A 24224-nucleotide genomic window follows, 5' to 3' on the forward strand; every position below is an offset into this window, starting at 1 on the left:
TAATTAAAGGGCATGGCAAACCCAGGCAAAACGTGACAATAGTGATAACCGCATCTGTAAACCGTACACTTTTTACAAACCCAAAGATACAGGATGGTTGGACGATTACATCCTACTTGGACGAATCCCACTTGTTTTTAGCGTAACCTGACCTAACATGACTTGACCTAACCCCAGACATAACCTAACCGTTTAACTAAGATACCGCTCTTGCCTCGCAAGCAAGAAGTCACGGGTTCGATTCCCGGGCCGGAGGAAGTTGTTTGGACATTCTTCCTAGGCGTCGATCATGTTAGGATTAGATAAGCACCCATCTTTAAAATACCTTATATACTGTACAGGTTGTACATAGTGTACAGTAACCTACTCTTAAATATTGATAAGGAGATGCTAGGTTCTCCGGTCCCTCATTAGTTGTAATAAAGATAAATATGACTTGATAAGAAATACTGTACCGTATGTACTACAGAGGTCAGAGAAACATTTAGCGTATACTGGTAAAGTCTTCATATTATAGGAATAGCCACGTATGAAACGCTTATGTACATACATGAATTAATATATTTTTACCAGTTTATTTATGTTTATGTAGTTTATATGTTCATTAAGAAAGTCCAAGCTTTAAAATTGTCCGTTCAGGATGAGTGTTATGTAGGTTACACATGTGGGTATGTACCGTATGTATAAGCAAATAAATTTATTGAAAGATATTATGCAATTAAACGAACATGATGTGTGTGTGTTAAACCTTGCCTTTCCATATGGATTGGGAAGAGTTTAATCAACCGACAGACATCATAATCCCACATCTCTGAACATCCTTCCACCTCACGTGTGCCACTAAACCCTATAATTATATGATTTGCTGAACTTTTGATTTAACGACCCAATGTTCGTCTTGGACAACCTGTGGCTGCACGAGAGAAGTTACACTCGTTCACACACCGAAGAATCATGCAGGAAGCGGTTCTTTATTGACGATTTATTGATTTTGGGGCAATTGTTAAGGAGATTTGTAATTTAGTGGTTGTGGGAGGTTGTTCTTACCTGAGATGTTTCGTAGGGTAATAGTAAATATATTGTACACTGCTCCTATCCTCAATTTCGTCTTCAGGTGTCACAGACTATGGGAGGCGGTGTATCGAATTCATGAAACATTCGACCTGTGTTATATATGTATTTACGGCTATTCGTGGGGTCATGGTTAGTACACATACCAAAGTTCAGTCTAATGGCCGGGGGCGCCAATGGTAGAACGGTACTGCTCTTGCCTCGCAAGCGAGATGTCATGGGTATATGACGGAGTTGTTTTATGTGTATAAGGACTTTAACTTTCAGTGTTTAATTACCTGTCACATTATAACAAAACAACTTCTGTATATTAAGATAATTTAGTTACTCCATCTGTATCCAATTCCCCAACTGAATACTTAGGAGTCATTGGGCCGAGGAGACAAAGAGCGTTACGAGCCTTCTGTTAACAGTCCGTTGTGTCTAGTGAGAGAGAATACAATGCAGTTGAAACGCATCCCCAGCTGCAGTTCTCTTTATGGTATCGCACAGACTAGTAAAAAGTGGAGAGAAGAAAGTCTGGAAGTGAAATATGGAGAACATGTGACGTGACATGTGGAAACACAAGAATATTAAAGAAACTACAGTACAGTAATAAGAATGATCGATATCTGCGTAATAAAAATTCAAGATTACTGGCAAATGACAATATTGATAATGATCCTTTAAAAATAATACTAATAATAATAATAATACTAATAATAATAATAATAATAATAATTAGATGAAGTGTAATCATAAAGTGAAGGAGGAGGAGTGATGACCACAGGCGAGGCAGTTGTGTACTGTCTAATGTGCAGTGCCTCGTCGGCAGCTTAGTGGCTAATGTAAGCATAGTGAAACGTGTAGCCTAGTGAGACAGCAAGACTCTTGGGGCTCTCTTAGGTTGTCGTTGATGAGTCGTGTTGGGTCGTGTAGTGTGGTGAGCGATAAGACTCTAGGGTCATCATTAAACGGTGGTCAAATGAATACAAGCGTTTATAGCTGGTTCACGTTCGCTCACCCTTTGGTCGCTTTGCTGTGAATGAGTACCTGTCTTGACATTTGGGGAAGTGATTGCAGTCGAATACCTCCTTGCGTACCGCCTCCAAAAAAAAGACAAGTGTCGCATCGTATAACATATACAAGTAGTTTAGTGAGATCATGAGACGAAGATATATCAGTAATTTATTTCGTGTCGTGTAGCCGTTAGTGAGTCGTACAGCCTTGCGAGACAACGAGATTTCAAGGACTTTAACTTGACGTAAGGGCGTTGATATAAGTTCCACCTTCCACGAGGAGGAGCAGAGGAGTATTTTACACTTGTCAGTCAGTGAACTCCACCGCTGACATACAGAAAAAACAAAGAGGATATTCGGTAGTTACAAACCCTTCCTCGCCAAACACCAGAATGTGTATTTTGTTCACTTGACGTCAATGGATTTTAGGAATGGATAAACGGATTCTCATTTTAGGTTAGGTTCTATAGGGTTGGGTAAGGGGATTACCACTTAAGGAGGTTTAGGGTTGGGTGAAGGGATTCGCACTGACGATAATTTTTTTTAGGGTTGTATAATGAAGTACTGTATGGTATTTACACAAACCTGGTGCTAACCCAAACCGCGAGACCTCCTTCAACCTTTCAGCGGCTTGAGTGATGTGTGTTTAGATCTTACGGAAGACTAAACCCCCTACCACCTACCAATTTTGGTGATGATATCTCGAGGCGTTTTTCTTTTACTGTGTTAACGGACAGACAAACAAATAGACGCACCGTGGTAATAAGCAGACGAACAGCAAAGGGCGCACCCAGGGAATGCTCTGCCCACACCGATACTTGCGTGTCTGTCAATAGATGTTTCTTTTTCTAAATAAAATTAAGCCTTTAAAGAGACAATGCGGGTTTACTATATATATATATATATATATATATATATATATATATATATATATATATATATATATATATATATATATATATATATATATATATATATATATATAGTGCAGGTATATATTACACTACCTAGAATCCTAGACAGTGCGAGTGTACAAACACTGGTAAACAATAAGTCAATACAGGCTATTAGATGCATATTTTCAGGTATCGTATTTCGTGTAAGATGATGTTTACCCTTCAGTTATATCTCAGTGGCCATATAGCGGATAGTAGAGACCCAAGAAAAAGTAAAGCACTTGACTTTTTTTACCAGGGAGAAAAAAATGAAAGAATAATAATGAGGAGAGGTGTTGACGTACGGAGAGAGATGAGTTTTCCATGCGAAGGTGCTCAGCGCTGTGTGGAAATACAATATGTGGAGGGATTTGTACGAGTACGTGTTTATGTAAACAATTCATCAGTGATACCTTTCTCTGACAGTTACTAAGTGACCCAAGGTTAAGGAAGATTGCGTCATTTTGACTCACTAACGGCAGTAAAATGAAGTTAACGAAGAAATTAAAACAAGAAAACTTATGTGCACAGCCAGACTTGTTAAGGTAAATGTCGTTGCTTTCTGAAACGAAATTATTAATACCACGCCGCCAGGAATAGTCAGGAAATTATGTAAAAACAATAGGGTGAAAAAGGTCGAACATAGCTGAAAAAAGAACTGAAAATAAGTTGAGTTGAGGAGGGTGAGTGAAGTTAGGTACAGTGACGGAGGTGAGCTGACCATTGGGCGAGATGACGTGCAGTACTGTATTGGGGTGAGGGCGTCATGGCATGGCAGGTAGAAGAATGCGGAGTCAAGTGGATCTAGAACTAGGTGATTCTTCTTGACTTAATCATCTATTGAAACGGGACAAAATATATTTAGAAAATTATGTGCAGCAGAAGGGGGGACCGGAATAAATGACGAGGAGTAACACAATAAACGAGGAGAAAGCTAGGCAGGGGGGGAGCAGGCCACTTATGGAACCATCCCTGGCTGGTTGATCAAGATGAAGGGGCGGGCTGGTTTACACGACCTGATGAGTTAATGCCTTGGAGCAACATAGGGGTGGGGGCAGGAGAGGAGGGAGTCGTAAGGGGGAGGGAACGAAAGGGTAGAGGAGGGTTGAGTCGTTGGGGGAAGGGAAGAGATTGTGTTAAGGACAATAATTTACAATATATCGAAGGTGAACAATTATTCATAAGACATAAAAGCAGAGCAGTGAGTCTTGACATCGAGGAATCGTCATCATAATTTTAAAGTGTTGGTAGTGTTGTGGGTATTAGTACGCTTCTTCCTTTTACGCAATGACCCCCAAGTGTTAACGTGTAAGTATAAGTTGATCCCAAGCATTAACCCGCTGCGTAACTTGCCCAAACACTTCATAGTCCACTGCTGTGACGTGCTGTTTACGAATATGCATTCAGTATCGTCTTTGTGCTGTGACTAATGTGCACCATTGAAGGTGGAGGAAGGTGAGGGTGTTTTTGCATATTGGTTTTCTAATTCTACCTCAGCTATGCACAGATGGTAGATATCAATTGTAGGCGAGGGTTTACTAGTTAACTGTGAACAAACAAAAGAGGCCAAGTTTAGGTATGTCCGCGTACTGATGACAAGTCATTCACAAACCAATATACACTTTGGGATTTTATGAATAAGGGATGTTTTAAAATATGAACAAACTATGCTTATAACGCAAGGATATGACTATGTCATAGTGAAGTTTCGCATTTCAATATGAGATACGACATTGTTTTGACCAATGGGTGTAAAGGACCCATTATGTAATACCACTCAAGCGCAGACTTCAGGCTGGAAGGCATTAAATATTGGTAATTTATGTGTATTGGTGACTTAGACATCATTACCTACTCTGAATACACCATTGTGAAATTTGAGGTGATATACCTGAAACATAATTTGTTTATCAAATGTCTTTAGACTCCGCTATCTCACGGTTGTAGCCTACAGTACCTGCAGTTTTCCCCGATATTCTTTGGTTCAGCCACCGAGCTTGTCTGAATTTGCTTGGTAAATAATGTTTTTTCGTTGCACGGCAAAACATATAACACCTTTATTCGTATTCGGTTACCACTTTTTACACGTTTATTGTGGGTTTGTCCGAGTCATTTGACAAGCCCTGCTCGGGCGAGAAAAGTATAACTTATTGGAAAGCGAGGTCTCAGTCGTTTATACAGTATAACACTACTACTACAGTGAATACAACAATTACTACTACTACTGTGAATACAACAATTACTACTACTTTTGTTTTTGTTTTTTAAATGGCCTCCAGCCTCCCCCAATAGCCACACCTTCGCCGCCATTTTATTACCATAAAATTAAATATCCTAATACATAAGTAGCTATCGTAGCTGTGTTGAGTTAATTGAGCCGCAGATCTATGCAGCATTTAGTGACTGTTGCCTCATAGTCAATATCTGCAACTGTTGTCGGCTTTGGGGCCGATGCTCTCGTTCCCCTGAGGCAGAGCAAAGCAGACCTAAGGAGAGCGAAGGACAGTCGACATCTCATACAGTCTGTAACATAACTTCTGGGCTGCTGCTTCTGTTCAGATAGCACCTCGCGAGTCTGGCGTAGAGGCATCTTGCACTTGGTCCCATCCCACCAGAGGCTGTGAACACCAGAGGAGTGAAGCTGCCTTGATCACCGTTCTGAATTCTCTCCCAGTATGCCCCTATATTGTCGTTCCTGTTCCTCCTGTGTGCAGCATCGAGAGCTAAGTTACGGTGACATGCGGCCATGGGATAAAAAGTCCTGATGTCGAAGAAGGCTCGCTGTCCCCGCGTCCAGAATCCTCGAGCACTGACGTCAACACGGGCTTCGTTGGATGTGTTTGAAGTCCTATGTTGGAAATTCTCACCGTCCAATGGAAGGAGAGTCGGTTCTACCATGACATCACGACAGATTTTCTTCAACATATTTGCTGTGAGATCCCTTACTTCGTCATGCCTCATGCATATGAAGCCCCCCTTCCTTGCACACCATGGCGTGATCGACGTCATAGGAAGAGCCACACACGCATTGGGAGGGCAAACCTTCTACTGGCCTACCGTACTTTAGAGCAATGGCATCTGTAAGTTCTCGTTTATTGAGACTGAAAGCATTTGTCCTTATCGGTAACTACTACTACTCCAGTGAATACAACAATTACTACTACTAATACTAATACTGCGAATACAGCAATTAGTACTACTACTACTGCTGTGAATACAACAATTACTACTACTACTACTGTGAATACAACAATTACTACTACTACTACTTCTACTACTGTGAACACAACAATGCAAAAGTTCTTCTGTATAATGAAACACTCGTACTAAATTCTTACATTTTCAAGTGGCCTTTCTGTTTCTTGAGACATTTACAACAAGTTGTTACTGAATGTCTGAAAATAAGATATATTTTTGGTTGTGATTGCGTAGACCTTTGAACGTCTTTCCTACCTGATGACCCTGTTAATATTTTTCTCGTGTTGGATCACTCTTGAGTTGGTTAGTCTCCGCGAAGAAGAATTCTCGTTCACGCTTGATTTTCACCGAGTTAAGGGCAACACTGTATAATATTAAGAATTTGTAATGCGCTTAAAGCAGACAATTTCACAACACCCAACAATTTATTGAGTCGTAATGAGTTCCTTCTCGCGAAATTTTCGACCCTTCCATAAATTTGTTGTGGCGTGATTTCAAAGAAACGTAAGAAATTTAGAAATGTGTACGTTCAGCCATGAACCCCAACGCGACGCTCAGTGAGACAATTGACTTTACATGCCGTTCCAAAACAGCGTAGCTATCACTCACGGTGGCAGAAGAAGACATAGTACATGGGGGAGGAGATAGACGACAAGGAGGGGGTGCTGGTACTCGTGTAACCCGAGACGGACCAACGTCTCTCTTAATTCTTACAAATACCACCGTAATAACAAAGGCACGACGGGCCCTCTATATTGCCCCTTTGGGTAGTCTGTCTGGTGGAGTCAGGGCGGGCCCAGGGGACACGGACCACTCCCTAGCCCCACCCTTACTAAAAGAGAGGTTGTACACTATTCTCATCCACCTCTCTTAAAAATAGATGATGACATGAGATGACACCATCTGCCACTTTTTACCGCGAGATGGGATGCGGCGGTGAACTCAGTCGCCCATCTGTGCCCACGGATGGTGGGGTGTTTTATCACTTTATATCAAACGTAGTGTTGTCTCGTGTTTATACACATGTGTATAGCTGTTTGTATAGCGTATGCTTACTTGGATGTGTACCTAGAGTGAAAAACACTTGACAGAAACTACAGAGCAAACCCTAAACGATTCTTTTGAGTTCATGTATAATCAGTTTGGCTGTATAGGTAGATTTGCTAAGAGTCGGACGTCTTATTTTCAAGATAGGTAATAAAGACGTTAGTCGTTTTTAGTTACTTTTTCATTCTTTGTTCCATGAAATAAATACTCTTAAGAGTACAGTGATCACATGGTGACTAATGAGAAAATTACATCTCTCGTTGGGCGGTGTCATTCAGTCTACAGGACGCCTCTCACCCAGAGGATCACATTCGTGTCCTTCCGCCCATTTCCTGATCTTCAAGGATCCTTGGGACAATCTCGCTGATTTCCGCCTGTTATAGTAAATGGAAATTAGTTATGTATTAGCTACATTTTTTCATATATATATATATATATATATATATATATATATATATATATATATATATATATATATATATATATATATATATATATATATATATATATATATATATATATATATATATATATATATATATATATATATATATATATATATATATATATATATATTTCATGTAGATCCACAATGAAAACGCGGATAAGATAAATCTTGGTAAAATCACACGGGAAAAGGGAAACAACGGAGCACCTTAGCTTTCGTCTTTATTCAAGACATAGGTTGCTTAAGTCGATTTTTAACCTACTATTAATATTTTAGCACCCGAGTAAGAATCTTTTGCTCCCAAAGTTCGTATAATTTGTACAAAAAAAAAATAGATATATGATGAAAATAAGTTTATTATGTACAATTCCACTAGTGTTTAGCAGGTGTTGACCGTGGAATAAACGTGACTGAATATATAACCTTTGCAAGAGAGTAAAACAACTCGAGCTTAAGAAAGATATTGATGGTAGATGTCACTGAAAGCCAGTACTATGCAAGAAAGAAAACACTCATAAGGCGAGGAAACTACGTCATAGAAAAAAAAATTCAGCCTGAATAAAAATTACTGTAATGTCACAGGCATATTATTATTGAGTATGTCCATTACCGTCCCGCAATTGAAAGAGCGACACCGGAACACGTAATAATTGACAATCGTGCGGGGAAATTGAACCATTCCAATAAGAACAAGGATGGCCACAGAAGTAAAGGTTAGCCTATCTGCCGTGACGGGATCAACGCTCGTGTTGACGCCATATCCTGGTCAGTCCTTCGTGACAAACGGACCACTGTGTATTTCTGTTTCGCGAAAGGGTTGAAGAAGGATGTCGTTTTAATGATCTATTTTCTCTGAATTATATTGGTTGGTGTTAACTGCAACTGATAATAGATGTGAATCACTGAACCGTTAAGTTACTGCGGCCAAGTTGTCTGAGTGAAATAAAACCAAGACTTACCAAACATGAAGGGATGAGTGAGGCTTTGTCCGTTTAGGGTCCTTTTTATCAAACATGTTTGTTAATGGTCTTGTTTTTTTTTTATCTTTGAGAACGCCTGTAAGCGGACGCCGAGTTTGTGGCGCCAGGGGGGTAAATACCAGGAAAGACTTGAAGAGGACGCATCTTTGTGCTGGGATAAGCTCGAGTGGGGAATCCTCTCATTGCCTTTACACACACCTTTTTTTCTTTCAAGGCTGATCTTAGTAGAAATTGGAAATATCACCAGTTAAACACACGCTTCTTCGTGGTTCAATTCTGCAAGCAATTACATAATTTTCCTCACAAGAAAGCTGAGCCAATTTGCACGTCACTATTTCTTTAATCAATACAAAATGGCATGTTTTCTACTTTTCATGTAAGTCAACAATGTTGCCATGGAAGAAAATTTTTTTGGTTCTCTGACCATATTTAAACCTCTCCCTACGATTCATTAATAGCGACTGAACCCCAAAGATATTTGACACTGAATGACTTAGTGTACCACATAATTTTCAGGTGATTAGGAATTGAGAGTTGAATTATCGATGTAAGAAAATGAAATATATTTTGCCGTGTCTATATTGAAGCATATTATTGACTGGTATTTAAAAAAAAACAAATGTGATTTTCTTAATTAGGTTTCTATGAAATGAACGTGCCAAGTAATGTCCTTTTGACCTCTACACAGGTGCGCTGAGTACAAGTAGAGAAGTTAAACTGTGAAGAGGAATCCCCTCACCGTCCTTGAGGTGAAATTCGCCCTTACACGTCCTTTAAAACTATTTGTGATAACTGTAGGCATATTTTAGCACATCATAATTAGTTACAGCTGATCACTTGACAGGAGGAACACTGAACTGCGACCTTTTATACATTTTAGAATATGATCGCAGCACCCTCAGTGTCAAGACCTGACTGAATTACTCAAAATAGGCAAACTCTACTCCAAGCTTTGTCAATACATTTTGTAAACTAAGTTAAGTAGTTATTCCGATGTATACAATAAATTATATTTGCACATCCTCATTACGAGTTGCATATTCTAATGCGCATGGTCTATCTTCAGGCCTTGTGTGCTCGCTCGGCTTGTGCTGTTCATGTGTGTTACCATGCATACGCCTGTTGTCCAGCATACGATTATAAATATACCCTTGTATCTATTTTTGCAGATAAATGTAAATATTTATGGATTGGTGTTTATTTGTAAACATGGTAGTCAGTGCTCGAGCGTGTGGATATGAGTGTACGGCTACAACGAGGCTTTGTGTTGGTTGAGCAGGGAACCCGCGAGGCTAGGCTAGGGCGGCCAGGCGCATATGAGCACAGTCAAGGGTCAGACAGCGGTGGTACGCCAGTGTCTAGTGGCAACAGCTGAGGGACGCCACTACCAGACATGGCTCCTCCACCCACGTTATCCTAGCCTATCCACGTACACGTTTACTTGGTGTTGTGATCTGTTCTGCGAGACGGTGCTACTGGTGTCTGTATTTATGTTGTGTGAGCAATGAAAGCGTGTGATTTTTAATGCATCGTGATCTATTACCTATATGTTACAGAAATCAAAGTGGTGCTGGTGCATTATAATATAAGACGAGTTTAACTTGCGAATAATGGATGTTTCATTGGAGACCATGTAAAGGCGAGATCAAGCTATATACTAGATATAAAACTTTGCGAATCCTTATAAACAGACATAATTTCAATAAAAGATGAGTCCGACAGAGACTATGAAAGGGGCGACCAGGTGCTGTGTAAGGCCCCTAGCACTCCTACCTTCCCTCCTGCTAGCGACGTTGGCCCTCTTCCTCACGCTGCCGACGGAGGCTCTGGCACAGTACAAAACGGAGAGAGCGCCATTTAACGAATTTCTAAATTATGGCAAAAAGAAACTCAAGCCAGGCCCCGAGTTAGAGAACGAAATAATCAAATCAAAGGTGGAAGTTCTGGGAGAAATTCTCAAGCATCATGTACATAGTCTAAGACAGGTACAGTATTTTGTTTTTCTTGGTAAATGTATTGGTGCGACTGAGAACTCTTAACGAGGTCGCATTTTTCAAGTTCATGGCCTAGTGGGTGGAACAACCTCGCCATCTCTTTCAAATTGCAGTTACATGTTTTTCTTCATTGTGAATATTTGTTAATAATATATGTAATTTAATTCGAGGGTACTTTACAATGAAGGTGGTGTCCAGATAAGCCTGTCACAAGCCCATTTTCTACGCTTTAGAGTAAACTTCTTTTTTTTCTTTTTACTGATTGCTTAGGATAAATCCACACCAGGCAAGAAATTTCATAAATTTTTAAATGTTAAGTATTTCTCACGAGGAAGCAATTTTTTTTTTCCACGTCATCACTAATTTTACGAACAGTGAATTATTGAGCAATTAAGTATATGCTAGCTAGTCAAAAGGTTACCCCAATCAGTGAGTTAGTCAGTCAATAATAGTAGTCATGCAGCTAGATGACTGCAAAAAACAGCCGATACGCCTGAAACGGACTCGTGGATTTTACGAGAGAAATAATTAGCGCCTCCCAGCCATCCGACCTTCACAACGACCCCAGGCCACTGGAAGGCCGCGGAACCTCTCCGCCTGTGATAGTGTTGACTTGCTGGCTATACATGGAGCCTCAGTTTACTTCGTCATTCGCTCGTTTTATATCTTATCAGATTCACTGTTTACACCATAAATACCTTTCAATCTTTATACGTTTAAAAGATTTATTAATAAGCTACAGGTTTTAGTTTAGACTTCCATTTTATAAGATATATATTTGTATTAATGATTCACTTTAGTAAAGAAAGTTATACCGAGGTGAGTGTACCCATACCCGTGACCTCTGAGAGGAGTACAACAGCAGCAACTCTCGGGAATGCCATGGGCCTGCAACCTGTTATGCGCGGGCACGCCTCGACCTACAGGTGCAGTAACTCACGTGGGGGAAAAAAGTTATTAAATCCACACGATGGACCCGGGACAGGAAGCAGGTAGCAGAGCTTATTATGATATTATGGTGGTGGACGATTGGTTACGTCAACAAATTCTACCTCATTGGGGTGTCTAATGTTGCTACCCGAATTCGGTAACTGAGTGAGATCTTAAAACGTGCACTTTTTAAACAGCTTATTTAAATCATTATATTCTCCTAAAAGTCTATTATGAAACTAACACCACTGGCGCCTTTACGGTGTGGTTGGTTGTCTGTGGTAAACTGCATTCTGTGACTAGCCTCAATCTTTGTAATAGCTTCGTCGTGAGATAAGATCACTGAGGGGGTGGCGGGGTTTAGCAGATACAGACCCAACAATGATGGTGAGGGAGGCAAGGAAAGGGTGTGGATGATTTTTAATTGTGCCACTTACAGCGGCTAGTTTATTGTGCACCCCATACTCATCCTGTGAGCGGTAGTGCAAAAGATGAGTACTGGGGGGGGGGGGGTACTGTAGAGTTCAGCAGGTCGTTGTGCGTTAGAGGAAAAACAACTTAGACACGACATATTTGTATCTTACATAAAAAAAATGAGCAAACACTTCCAGAATTAATACACTTCCTACCTGAATATTCATAGAAACTTCGGAGTTTTTTTCACAGACTTTTCAATGTAGCTCAATAGGAAATATTTCATAGAAGTTATTTCAAGATTAGCCTATATACCGATATATCTTACGTGTAAATTTTAAGACCACAACATTTTGAAGACTTTCCGAACAAATATCGCGAAGGCAGCACTGCATATGGGACAACTGTAACGGTCACTCAAGGATTGGGACAAGTAGCAGGAGTCTCACTAGGATGATTAAATAATGGGCGGCTGGTGAAAGTAACAAGGGATGTTAACAACGGCTCCCATAAACGTGATTCAACGTAATTTAATGTTAAGAAGCTCACAGGCGGTTGAGTCAGTCGGTCAGTACTCAGTTGGCGCGACTAAACTCGCTTATGTGGACCATGGCTAAATTAAGTTGACTTTCACGTAGTTGAGTCACCGCCGCGCCGCAAACGATGGAAAGATTAATCTGATTTATAACTGAAGCTGATGTTTGTCTTCATAATAATCAACTTTTATGTTGTTGAGACTTTTAATTCACCATGTTAAGTTATAAAGTTGTTTACCATACGAAGACTCACAGTGGATTTTCAGTAATTTCCACCGTTTGGTCTGTGCCTACATATTTACTATATGTACCGGGTAGTCATAAATTGGGCCCCTGCTGTCTTGTGCATCATAGGTATCCAGTGGCGGAACGACTCGTCTTGATTGGCTATTTCACGTTCCACGAAGAGTTTCACCAGCAGATACCAGTACCTGTTGTCTGTGTATAAGGACAACAAGGGGCTATAATTGAATATATGTTAGCACCAGACCTTGTGTCAGTAAATTTGTCATAATTTTAACCTTCCATGTTGTTGTCTTTGTCAGAAGTGTTTGTTTTTTGTTTGTTATATAAGCAATGGGACTCAATCCTCTTTATGGGAATCTAAAGGGATCACCTGAAAACTAGGCACCCCAGTTTATTTCGCCAGAGGATTAAACACCTAATGCTAACTTTAACATAACAACATTAGCCCCCAGGTAGTATTAGAGTGGTTTTATTCAGGCGAAATAAGTTAGAGTACCTAATTTTCAGGTGAGCCTCTAAAGGATATTATTATTAGTAGTAAGAATGTAAAGGGGTTATCGTGTAAAAGGCCTAGCCAAACTGAACCTTTAACCTAGCCAAACTGAACCATTAACCTAGCTAAGCCGAACCTTTAACCTAGCCAAGCCGAACCTTTAACTTAGAACCACTGAACCTATAACCTAGCCAAGCCGAACCTTTAACCTAGCCAAGCCGAACCTTTAACCTAGCCAAGCCGAACCTTTAACCTACTCAAACCGAACCTTTAACTTAGAACCACTGAATCTATAACCTAGCCAAGCCGAACCTTTACTTAGAACCACTGAACCTTTAACCTAGCCAAGCCGAACCTTTAACCTACTCAAACCGAACCTTTAACTTAGAACCACTGAATCTATAACCTAGCCAAGCCGAACCTTTAACTTAGAACCACTGAACCTATAACCTAGCCAAGCCGAACCTTTAACTTAGAACCACTGAACCTATAACCTAACCAAGCCGAACCTTTAACCTACTCAAACCGAACCTTTAACTTAGAACCACTGAACCTATAACCTAGCCAAACCGAACCTTTAACTTAGAACCACTGAACCTATAACCTAGCCTCGCTCAACTTACAACCTAACCTTACTGAACCAAATCAAACATAAGCAGGTTATTCGGGTCTAAACCAACTGCAGTAATATCAAAGTGTCCTCTCTCATTGAAGCTTCTAAGTGATGTTACAAGATATGGCAGGCTCGTGTTTGCAGCCACCCCAGCCACTCTCACCCATCATCCAAGACGACAAGCATGAACTCCGTATATACTTACAAATTGGACGATGAAAAGGCTTTGTGCTTCGCCTTACACATATATAATGTAAAGGGGTGCCCAATAAACTTACAGTTGTAGGCTAATGATAAATGGCCGTCCGTATCTTCAGTCCCGTGTTGCGTGGGGCGAATCTGAGCGTGGAAGAGCCGATTTTAGGACAAAAATAGTCCAGGACCGAACTTTGGACAAGGGAAAGGTTTATTTAACAGCCATTTTGGTAATTTTATGCATTTGGTATGCGCTAACCGCACCATAATTTTATTTAGCTTTGTCTAATTTATGTATTTTTATCTTGGGGAGCCTTGAGCAACTTGATATGCTATAGATTGATGCATTTCCGTGTTTGCGGTACTTAGCACTACCTGGGGGCAGCTGATATGGGGGTAAGAGCCTATTTTGTTTTCAGTGGCCTTGTGGTGTCGGTGTTTAGGAACGTTCCACATGACCTTAGACCTAAATCTCAGCTTATACTTACGGAGGATGTAATAACACACACACATGCACACATACCCACGCGCACACATACACACACATACACACACCCACACCCACACACACACCCACACACCCACACACATACACCCACACATACAAATACAAACACACACACACACACACACACACACACACATACCCACACATACACACACACACATCCACACATACACACATACACCCACACATACACAACAGACAGCCGTTTCGTGACAAGTTGTTTGTAGGGAAGAAATTATTGTTCCTATTGTGTGATCACCTTGGTAAGTGTATCGTTGTATTGTATCAGATAATGTCAGTGTTTATATTCTAGTAGTGAGGACAGAATGGCCCTGTTTGTGTGGATAAAGACAAGATATTTAGAGTAGTTTAATAGGGATGTTGACGCTGAAATATAATAGTGTTACGACTTGACCCTGCCACCCACAGTCATCATCCTTAATTAGTGACTCCCACACAACCTACCCCCACACGTTCATGTGAAGATATCCCACACCACCCTCTTATCAACCCCACTTAACGATAATGGGAATTTTAAAGAGGAAATAAAGTAGAGTGAAGTGCCCTTGTTCCCTGTCTACCCCCCCCCCCCCCCCCCTGTTCTTATGGCTTGGATTTCCTCCCAAGAAATAAATGAATTGAAGTATAAATTGTCCAGCACACCGGGGGAAATATAGTACCAAGTCTCAACGATTCCTAACCTTAATTTTTATTCTTGTTTGGAGATGAGGTTTTTTTTTTTTTAGTTATGGTGGCGCCTTAAGTTAATTTCGACTTTGACTGGCCGTTTTCGTTCGTGTTGTGGCCGAGCTTAAGTTTGATTTTTTGTTACTGTAGTGCATACGTTCTTATATAAAAAAAATCGTGGAGAAAGATGAGATGGAGATTAAAATTTAATATATCTTTGAATGACAGGCTGAAAGTTTAGAGAAATAATTCAAAAGTACTGTTTAAGGCTTAAGTTGCTCCCTCCTTTCTGTAAACCTCTTGGTTGTCTCTCTGTTGCTCACATCATCCCCACAAGACGGGCTGGAGACGGTGGGGGTGGGGGGTGGGGGGGCGGTCACTGGGGAATGTGAGAAGAAGAAGAGTAGGATAGGGACAAGGACAAAGGAGGAGTAGGAGCAGGAGAATGGGTGGTGTGGTGTGGTGGGGGGGGGGGTGTAAGAGTGGGGAAAAAGGCAGGAAGAACAAGCAGGCCGCCACTACCTACACAGCGCTTCATAAACACCACCACCATCATCATCATCAGGGGAGGCGCAGTGAGTGGGGGAGAACTCGGGTTACACCACCTTCCCTCCCTCCCTCCCTCCCTCCCTTGGTAGATCTTCACCCCCCCAAAAAAAATAATACTAATAGTAAAAACATTAATAATAATAATAATAATAAAAATACAAGGAGTAATCTCGACAATGACCACCACAACGTGTTCTAGGAGTGTTAAGTTAAGGTAGGTTAGGTTAAGGTAAGTTAGATTAGACTAGGTTAGGTTAGATGACATTAGCGTTTAGTGTGATTAAAAAGTATATACTGTATAGCTGTAATGTCTTCGCCCAGCATGTTCTCACACTCCGTCCAGTGCCCTTCCGCCCAGCAGGCGCCCTTCCCGCCCAGTGCCCCCTTCCTGCACCAGCGCCCTTCCGCTTCCAGTGCCCTTCCGCCCAGTGCCTCCAGCCTCAGTGCCCTTCCGTCCAGTGCCCTTCCGGCCTGTGCGCCTCTTCCGCCTCCAAAGCCTCCCAGCCCAGCTCCTTCCTGCCCAGCAGCTCCCTTCCGTCTAGTGCCCTTCCGTCTAGTGCCCTTCCGTCTAGTGCCCTTCCGCCTTGCGCCTCTTCCGCCTAGTGCCTCCAGCCTAGTGTCTCTTCCGCCTAGCCCAGCCCAGGCGCCCTGCCCAGGGGTGCCTCCAGCCTAGCGCCTCCAGCCCAGGCACCCAGTGCCCTCCAGCCCAGTGCCCTTCCGCCTAGGGTGCCCTTCCTGCCCAGTGCCTCTTCCGCCTAGTGCCCTTCCGCCCAGTGCCTCTCCAGCCTAGTGCCTCTCCAGCCTAGTGTCTCTTCCGCCTAGTGCCTCTCCAGCCTAGTGCCTCTTCCGCCTAGTGCCTCTCCAGCCTAGTGCCTCTCCAGCCTAGTGTCTCTTCCGCCTAGTGCCTCTCCAGCCTAGTGCCTCTCCAGCCTAGTGCCTCTTCCGCCTAGTGCCTCTTCTGTCTAGTTGTTTACTCTTATCCTGAACCCTGGGACTGTTGTTAACTATCATCCTAAAGCGTTGTACCGTTTATTATCCTCTTATAACAGTGAACTCATACAGAGGTCGTATTCGTTGATTTTGTGGTCGTTGAGTGAACTTGTTAAATTGAGAGTGTCAGTGTAATTGTGGTGCTTTTTTTTGGCTGTCCATGCAGTTTGTGTTGTGGCTCAAGTTAGATGCGTTCTTGTATCTTGGGAGTCACGAGAAATGTACAGTTGCCTACACTTGTACCTAGTACAGTACATGGTGAGATGTGGCAACTCTGTGGAATGCTTATTTAGCATTCCTAGTTTGGCTATACTATTGCGAGGTTTCTTAGGGGCATTCCGGGAGTTTTAATACAATGTAAACAAACACAGTTGCCACATCTCACAAAAATCACCATCCACTGTATCAGATATAATTGCAGGCGACTGTACATCTTATGAACCATTTGAGAAATTTTAAAGGTTCTGAGGTTAAATCTCTCTGAACACATGGAGGTAAGCCACCCCTAATCTATTTCATGTAATGATTATATACTTTAATGCTACCTGAAGGGTTAGGGTAATATATGTTAGCTTAAATGACTTTTAAGTAGATTAGCGTAAGGGTTATTAATCTTGAGTTGAAATAAGTTAGGGGCTAATCTTCAGGTGATCTAATCTCTCTCAAATGTAGAAGTAATTTACAAGCTTAATGTAAAATGTTTCGAAATTGTCCTAAGACTTGACCCTTATTAGTTGGTTTATTTTAATTTTAATCAGGGACAAAATCACGTACAGATGTTTGAGATCTCACGCCCTGAAATCTGTCACTAGGCAACCCCAAGACCTGAGAGCGTATGTTCAGATTCCTGCGTCAGATTTTACACCCCCCCCACTTCATTGGCCTCCTGAAAAGATCCGTGTTGAATTATTCATTAACTAACGCCTAACAGGACGTACCTAATGTGTTAAACGAAGCTTTTTAGATTCTATATTCCGCCGTAGCTTGAGTCGGTTAGAAACGCTTTCACGTCGCTGGTTGCAGGACAACTTATAGTAGGATCCTCCGAGAGAGGCTGGCGTGCCACTCGAGGGACAAGACTACATAATGTTTGCTTTATCTGATGACAAGCATGTGTGTGTTCATCACGAGCGAGTGTGAGCCGCGACAAGGAAGTCCTTCTAGCAGTTATCTAAGCAGGTGTTTATGTATTACTGCGTTATCTGGTTATGTCATCTTACTGCATCACTTCAGCACTACGCATGACTGGGATTATCGAACGTATCTGGAGATGAAAAAAAGGGACATCGTACTCGAAGAGGAAGATATGTGTACTGTAGTTGTTGTTCCTGAGTGAGTAGTAAGTAGTGTTTGTTGTGGTAACGTTAACGAAAAAAGTTGACTTATCGTACCTCGAGCATAAACATACTTATATTGCGTTGTGTTGCCTTGAGCGAAAAAAAAATGGGCGTTATTGTACCTCGAGTAAAGAATGTTGGGTATTATTGCATATGGGAAATAAAAATAAACGTGATTACAATTTGAGCGAAAAATATTGAGTGTTATCGTATCTAGAATATAAAAAGATACTTGGGGTTATCGTACCTTAAATGTAAAGATTTTCGTACCGTGAATACAAGTAGGTTGTCGTAGCTGTCTGCCAACGTCAGTACGAATGTCAGACAGCTTTTAAGTAAACACAAGAGGGAAACATCATGTGTTGGCTTGTGTTTATCTTGTGTGAGGTAAGCAGGAAGGTTTGTTTGAGAGTCTAGAGGCGAGTGTTACTTTTTCTCTTTCTCCCCACCTCTTCCTCTCTTCTTCACTACTCTCTATGCTCTTCCTTTCCTCTCTCCCTTCCTCCTGCTGTTCCCATCTCTCCCTCCTGAACCCCTCCCTCTCACCTGCCCCTCAGTACCACCTCCTTCCCTCCCTATCTCTCTCCCCTCACCCAGATGGCCAAGTTGAGGACCTGCAGAGCACCCGACACGCGTCCCCTTCTCCCCTCACTTCCTAGCACCCACCTCCCCTTCCTCCCCCCTCATCTAGCACCCACCTCCCCCTCTCCTCTCTCCCCCCCATCTAGCACCCACTCCCTCTCCCTCATCTAGCACCCACCTCCTCCCCCTCACACCCAGCACCAACCTCCCTCTCTCCCTCCCCTCATCTAGCACCCACCTCCCTCCTCATCTAGCACCCACCTCCCTCCCCCCTCATCTAGCACCCACCTCCCTCCTCAATCTAGCACCCACCTCCCTCTCATCTAGCACCCACCTCCTCTCCTCATCTAGCACCCACCTCCTCCCTCACCTAGCACCAACCTCCTCTCTCCCTCCCCCTCATCTAGCACCCACCTCCCTCCCCTCCTCATCTAGCACCCACCTCCCTCCCCCCTCATCTAGCACCCACCTCCTCCCCCATCTAGCACCCACCTCCCTCATCTAGCACTCCACCTCACTCTAGCACCAACTCCTCCCCCTCCTCCCTCATCTAACGCCACCTGCCGTTTCCATCTCCTCTGTCCTTCCCCCTCATCACTCAGTACAGTACCTCCTCTTCCCTCACCTCCTTTCCCCTTTCCCATCCTCTCACCTATCCTACCCCCTATGCCCTCACCTTCCTATCTATCCTCACCCCTGACGTTTGTTTTCGTCCATATATTTATATTTTTGTTTTAATTTTTTACCCAAATTTTTTGTTTAAATTATATTTTTTATTTGTTTGTTTTATGAATTTTCTTTTTAGTATTTATTTTAAGTGTGTGTGTGTGTGTGTGTGTGTGTGTGTGTGTGTGTGTGTGTGTGTGTGTGTGTGTGTGTGGGAAACAACATAATGTGGGTGTCCGGGGTTTAAGTGATCAGATGAATCGTCGCTCTCTCTCCTTCAGCTTTGTCCTTGACTTGGAAAGTCTAAGTGCTTGCTTGTCCCTTTAAGTGCCTTGTCTTTTCTAAGTGCTTATGAGTCCTATGAAGTGCTTTTGTTTGTCTGTAAGTGACCGTGTGTCTGTGAGTGCCTGTGTGTGTGTCTGTGTGTGTGTGTGTGTGTGTGTGTGTGTGTGTGTGTGTGTGTGTGTGTGTGTGTCTGTAAGTGATTGCCTGTTCCTTTTGTTTTGTGGGTGAGATTGAATCAGCGATCCTATCTCCAATCTCAATCCTGGTCTAATCAAATCCCAACTCTAACCTAATCTAATCTAAATCCCACGTAATCCTAACGTTAACTTAAAATATTTGAATCTAACTTAAATCAACCCCCAACTCTTGGGATGGGGATAGATTAGTATAGGTTTGGTTAGGTTAGGTTCGATTAGATTAACGTTTGGTTAGATTAGATTAATGCTTGTTGATTAGATTAGCGGTAGATTAGAATAGTTTCTATTAGATTAGCGTTAGGTTAGCATTTGTTAGGTTAGCGTTTGGTTAGGTTGGTATATGTTAAGTTACGTTAGCGTTAGGTTGTGTTGAAGAAGTTAGGGGTTTAGGCTAGGTTAGGGCTGGTGTTAGGTTAGGGTTAGGTGTTTAGGTTAGGTTAGCTAGGTTAGGTTAGGTTAGGTTAGGTTAGGTTGTTTAAATCATCAGGTCATATAAAAAGCAGGTGTTGCCTCATCTAAATATGTCTTTCAGGTGATCACCTGCCACTTAAAGCACATCAGCCACGATTAACATTCAAATGCAGATATAGTACGTTTAGAGCCGCCTCTCTCTCGTTCCTCCATTGGCTGCTTTTTTGGGCCTATGAACCATCTAGTATCGCCCCGCGGATCTTCTAAGGCGTCATATAATCTCCTCGCCTCCCGCAGATGAAAACGCGAACCTAAGCTCACTAGATGCATCATAAGTTCAGAATCAGTGGTTATTATTGTACTTGAACACACTAGATGTATGATAAGTTCAGAATCAGGGTTATTATTGTACCAAAAACACCATGTATTATGTCCAGAATCAGTGGTTATTATTGTACTCAAACACACTAGATGTATGATAAGTTCAAAATCGCGGGAACTATTTTGCTTAAATTGAACTTGAGAATTTTGTCCTTTTTTTGGCTGTGTAATTTACTCCCCTATTTTTGGTGGCGTGATTTTGTTCTATTCTTTGGCGGAATTTTGTATCCAGGAGGAATTTTTGCCTCTCGTCTCCCCATGCGGATTTTGTCCGTCCACCCAACCTTCTGTCTTATAAGAACATTCATGGACTCAACCCACAGTTCCGCATTGGAGTTCAGATATCACAGGTATGATCAGAACTGAGGCAGGATGATCTTGAACTTCTTACGTCATCACGGAGGGTTAAACAATAGTCCTCAAAGGGTTAAATCATCGTCCTCAAAGGGTTAAACGATCGTCCTCAAAGGGTTAAACGATCGTCCTCAAAGGGTTAAATCATCGTCCTCAAAGGGTTAAACGATCGTCCTCAAAGGGTTAAAACATCGTCCTCAAAGGGAAATACCGATTATGTAGAGAGAGACAATGTTGGTGAAACGAAGCATTATTAATAGCAAGATGATTCAAGAATAAGTACTGTTACAGGACAACATTGAACAGAGTAATAATAGAGAGATAATGTATATAAAGCACAGTGAAGTGATAATAAAATAAGAACAATAACCCCGGCTAAATCCCGATAGTTTTAATAATAGTAAAGATGGTAACAGTGTAAGGCAAACTAATATAAATAGGTAAAATAAATAGACTTGGTGCGTTTCCTTCCATCTGGTACTCACTGACGTTCTCCTCCATACTTTGTTGACAGTTCCACCCCCCCTTCCCACTCCCTTCTCCCCGACCCTCCTAAACACTGGCCCAGCCCATCTCTCCCTCTGCAGACTCCTCTCATCATATTACGTCCAAAAGGTTGTTGGGTCAACTCTCTCACCTCTCTGGCATTAGTGACTTCCTACGCTTTACTATTTGTACAGGGAACCCTCGCTGTGTACACTCGCCTGCACTTACACCTGGTACAGTGGATGGTGCATTTTCTGAGATGTGGCAACTCTTTGTATACATCATATTAAAATTCCCAGAATGCCCCTAAGGAACCTCACAAGAGTATAGCCAGACTAAGGATGCCTGGTAAGCATTCTAAAGAGTCGCCATATCTCACAAAATGCACCAACCACTGTACCAGGTGTAAGTGCAGGCGACTGTACACTTATAACCCTTCCTTCGTTACATGTATATAACTTGCTAACATAACCTAGGGGCCCCTCAGGAACCTCTCACTCCTTCACCATCTAAGAAAGCCAGCATCAACTGCGTGTATGCTTTGCTATTGGGGCTTTTGCTTCTGCGCCTCGCCTGAAACATGATTCCCGGGGATGTTCAATAAATTAGCCCTTGAATATGAAAAGCTCTGAACTACCGTCGACAATGTTTTTCTTGATGTTATTATTATTAATCCCTTGAGTATGATGATTATTGTACTCGTATATTCCTGGGCTTAAGTTATCGTAGTCAAGGGGTTAAGTCATCGTACTCAAGGGGTTAATTCATCGTACTGAGGGGGCTAAGTCATCGTACTCAAGGGGATAACTGATCATACTCAAGGGGCCAAATCATCATACTGGAGGGGCTAAATCATCAGAGCCAAGAGGTAAAGTCATCATACTCAAGGGGTTAAAACTGAACAAACTCCTCCTATGTATAGTACCGTGTTTATCTATGTACCCTAGCCTGTTGTGACGGTATAGCTACTGATGGTAAATAAAATAGTAATACAGTAGTAAGAAACTTCACCATATCTTGAAAGACATCTCGATCATAAAACTCCCATTCTTCCCTGAGTATATAACGTTACCTGCTGAGTGGCTCACTTAGATGCAGAGTAACAGAAGGATGGAAGGTTAGGTTTGGTTAGGTTAGGTTAGGTTTGGTTAGGTTTGGTTAGGTTAGTAAAGTGTTGCGTGAGTGATGTTTAAGGCATCTCTTATATTAATGTTAAAATAAACATCATATTGAAAAACGTGAGAGAGAGAGAGAGAGAGAGAGAGAGAGAGAGAGAGAGAGAGAGAGAGAGAATATATACCCAAGCAGTTAGTGATGGCAGCAGGAGAAATGTTTACACCAGTCAGCTGTTCCTCTGTGACCTCAATGTTACCGTGGTGCAATGTTTTGTTAGTGATAGATAAGTTTGTGTGTGTGTCAGAGGTTGATGTGTGTTTTATGTGTGTGTGTGTGTGTGTGTGTGTGTGTGTGTGTGTGTGTGTGTGTGTGTGTGTGTGTGTGTGTGTGTGTGTGTAAGGTTTTATTTATATTTTGCGTGTGTTATGTATGTATGTGTGTATGGATTGATGTATGTATGTATGCGTGCAAGGCAATCACACACGGTAACTTGTTTTATACTCCATTAGCAATCTGGTGAAAGAGGGAGGGATGGGTGGGGAGTTGGTAGGTGGGGGATGTGGGTACGGGAGGGGTAGAGGATGGGGAGTTGGGTAGGTGGGGATATTGGGTACAGGAAGGGTGGGAAGGGATGGGGAGTTGGGTAGGTGGGGATGTGGGTACAGGAAGGGTGGGAGAAGGGATGGGAGTTGGGTAGGTGGGGATGTGGGTACGGGAGGGGTGGAGAGGGGATGGGTGGGGAGTTGGGTAGGTGGGGGATGTGGGTACGGGAGGGGTTGGAGAGGGGATGGGGAGTTGGAGATTATATAGAGAATTAATATAGGGCTGGAAGGAGCTTAGGTCGCGCTGTGATTGGCTGAATATCGTAATATAGTTGGAGAATAGGCGGTTCGGGACAGACATAGGAATGGTGTTATCTTGACTTTATTAATAACTTCTTTGGCTGTGATTTCTTACGTTCTAATTCCCGTTAAATTGGTGATATGAGACGGCAGCATCCGATTCCCCCTACATAAGCTGAGACATGAAAGATGGATTCTCAAAAGCTAGTATATACATCTTTAGGATATGTGGATGTATCTGACCCAAATCTGTGGACAAATTTATTATTATAACCTCACGATGACTGGCTGGGACGGGCGTTATAATACAAGGCGCTATACTATGATATATGACTGTGTGACAAATTTATACTGCCTCACGGAAGATCCACTGGGCGTGAAAGACGAAACCCCAGTCGCTCGGTGGGTGGGCGGGCGTGGGCGATTATGGGCGTTGGTGACGGGCGTGGGCGTTACTCTACAGCCTTGGTTAAATGAGCTAAGCCAGCTAGATACTTTCCCACATCTCCAGTTACCGGGGAAAACTTGAGGGTCATGTCAGGGATTCAAATAATATGTGTATTAATTTATATATCATTTCGGTTAGTCTAAACGAGTATACTGGACGATGACGTTATGCCTGTATCTTCTGATCTTAATATTTAGTTTCTCTTCCCCAAAATATATTAGCCACGTCGACAGTGAATCTTTTAATGGTGACTCCTCGTACAGAATATTTTTCTAGAGAAGTCACTG

General features: G+C 42.1%; 1 protein-coding gene across 1 annotated transcript in view; it reads left to right on the forward strand.

Annotated features, from left to right (window-relative positions):
• Window positions 1-9957: 9957 nt before the first annotated feature.
• Window positions 9958-24224, forward strand: part of LOC121878926 (sushi, von Willebrand factor type A, EGF and pentraxin domain-containing protein 1-like) — a 78034-nt gene continuing 63767 nt past the window's right edge. The window contains exon 1 of the mRNA XM_042385356.1: window positions 9958-10662. Coding sequence (XP_042241290.1) covers window positions 10387-10662 — 276 coding nt within the window. The 5' untranslated portion in view covers window positions 9958-10386. The remainder of the gene's footprint in view (window positions 10663-24224) is intronic.

The sequence above is a fragment of the Homarus americanus genome, unplaced genomic scaffold (assembly GCF_018991925.1).
Source record: "Homarus americanus isolate GMGI-L3 unplaced genomic scaffold, GMGI_Hamer_2.0 scaffold4060, whole genome shotgun sequence".
Lineage (NCBI taxonomy): Eukaryota > Metazoa > Arthropoda > Malacostraca > Decapoda > Nephropidae > Homarus > Homarus americanus.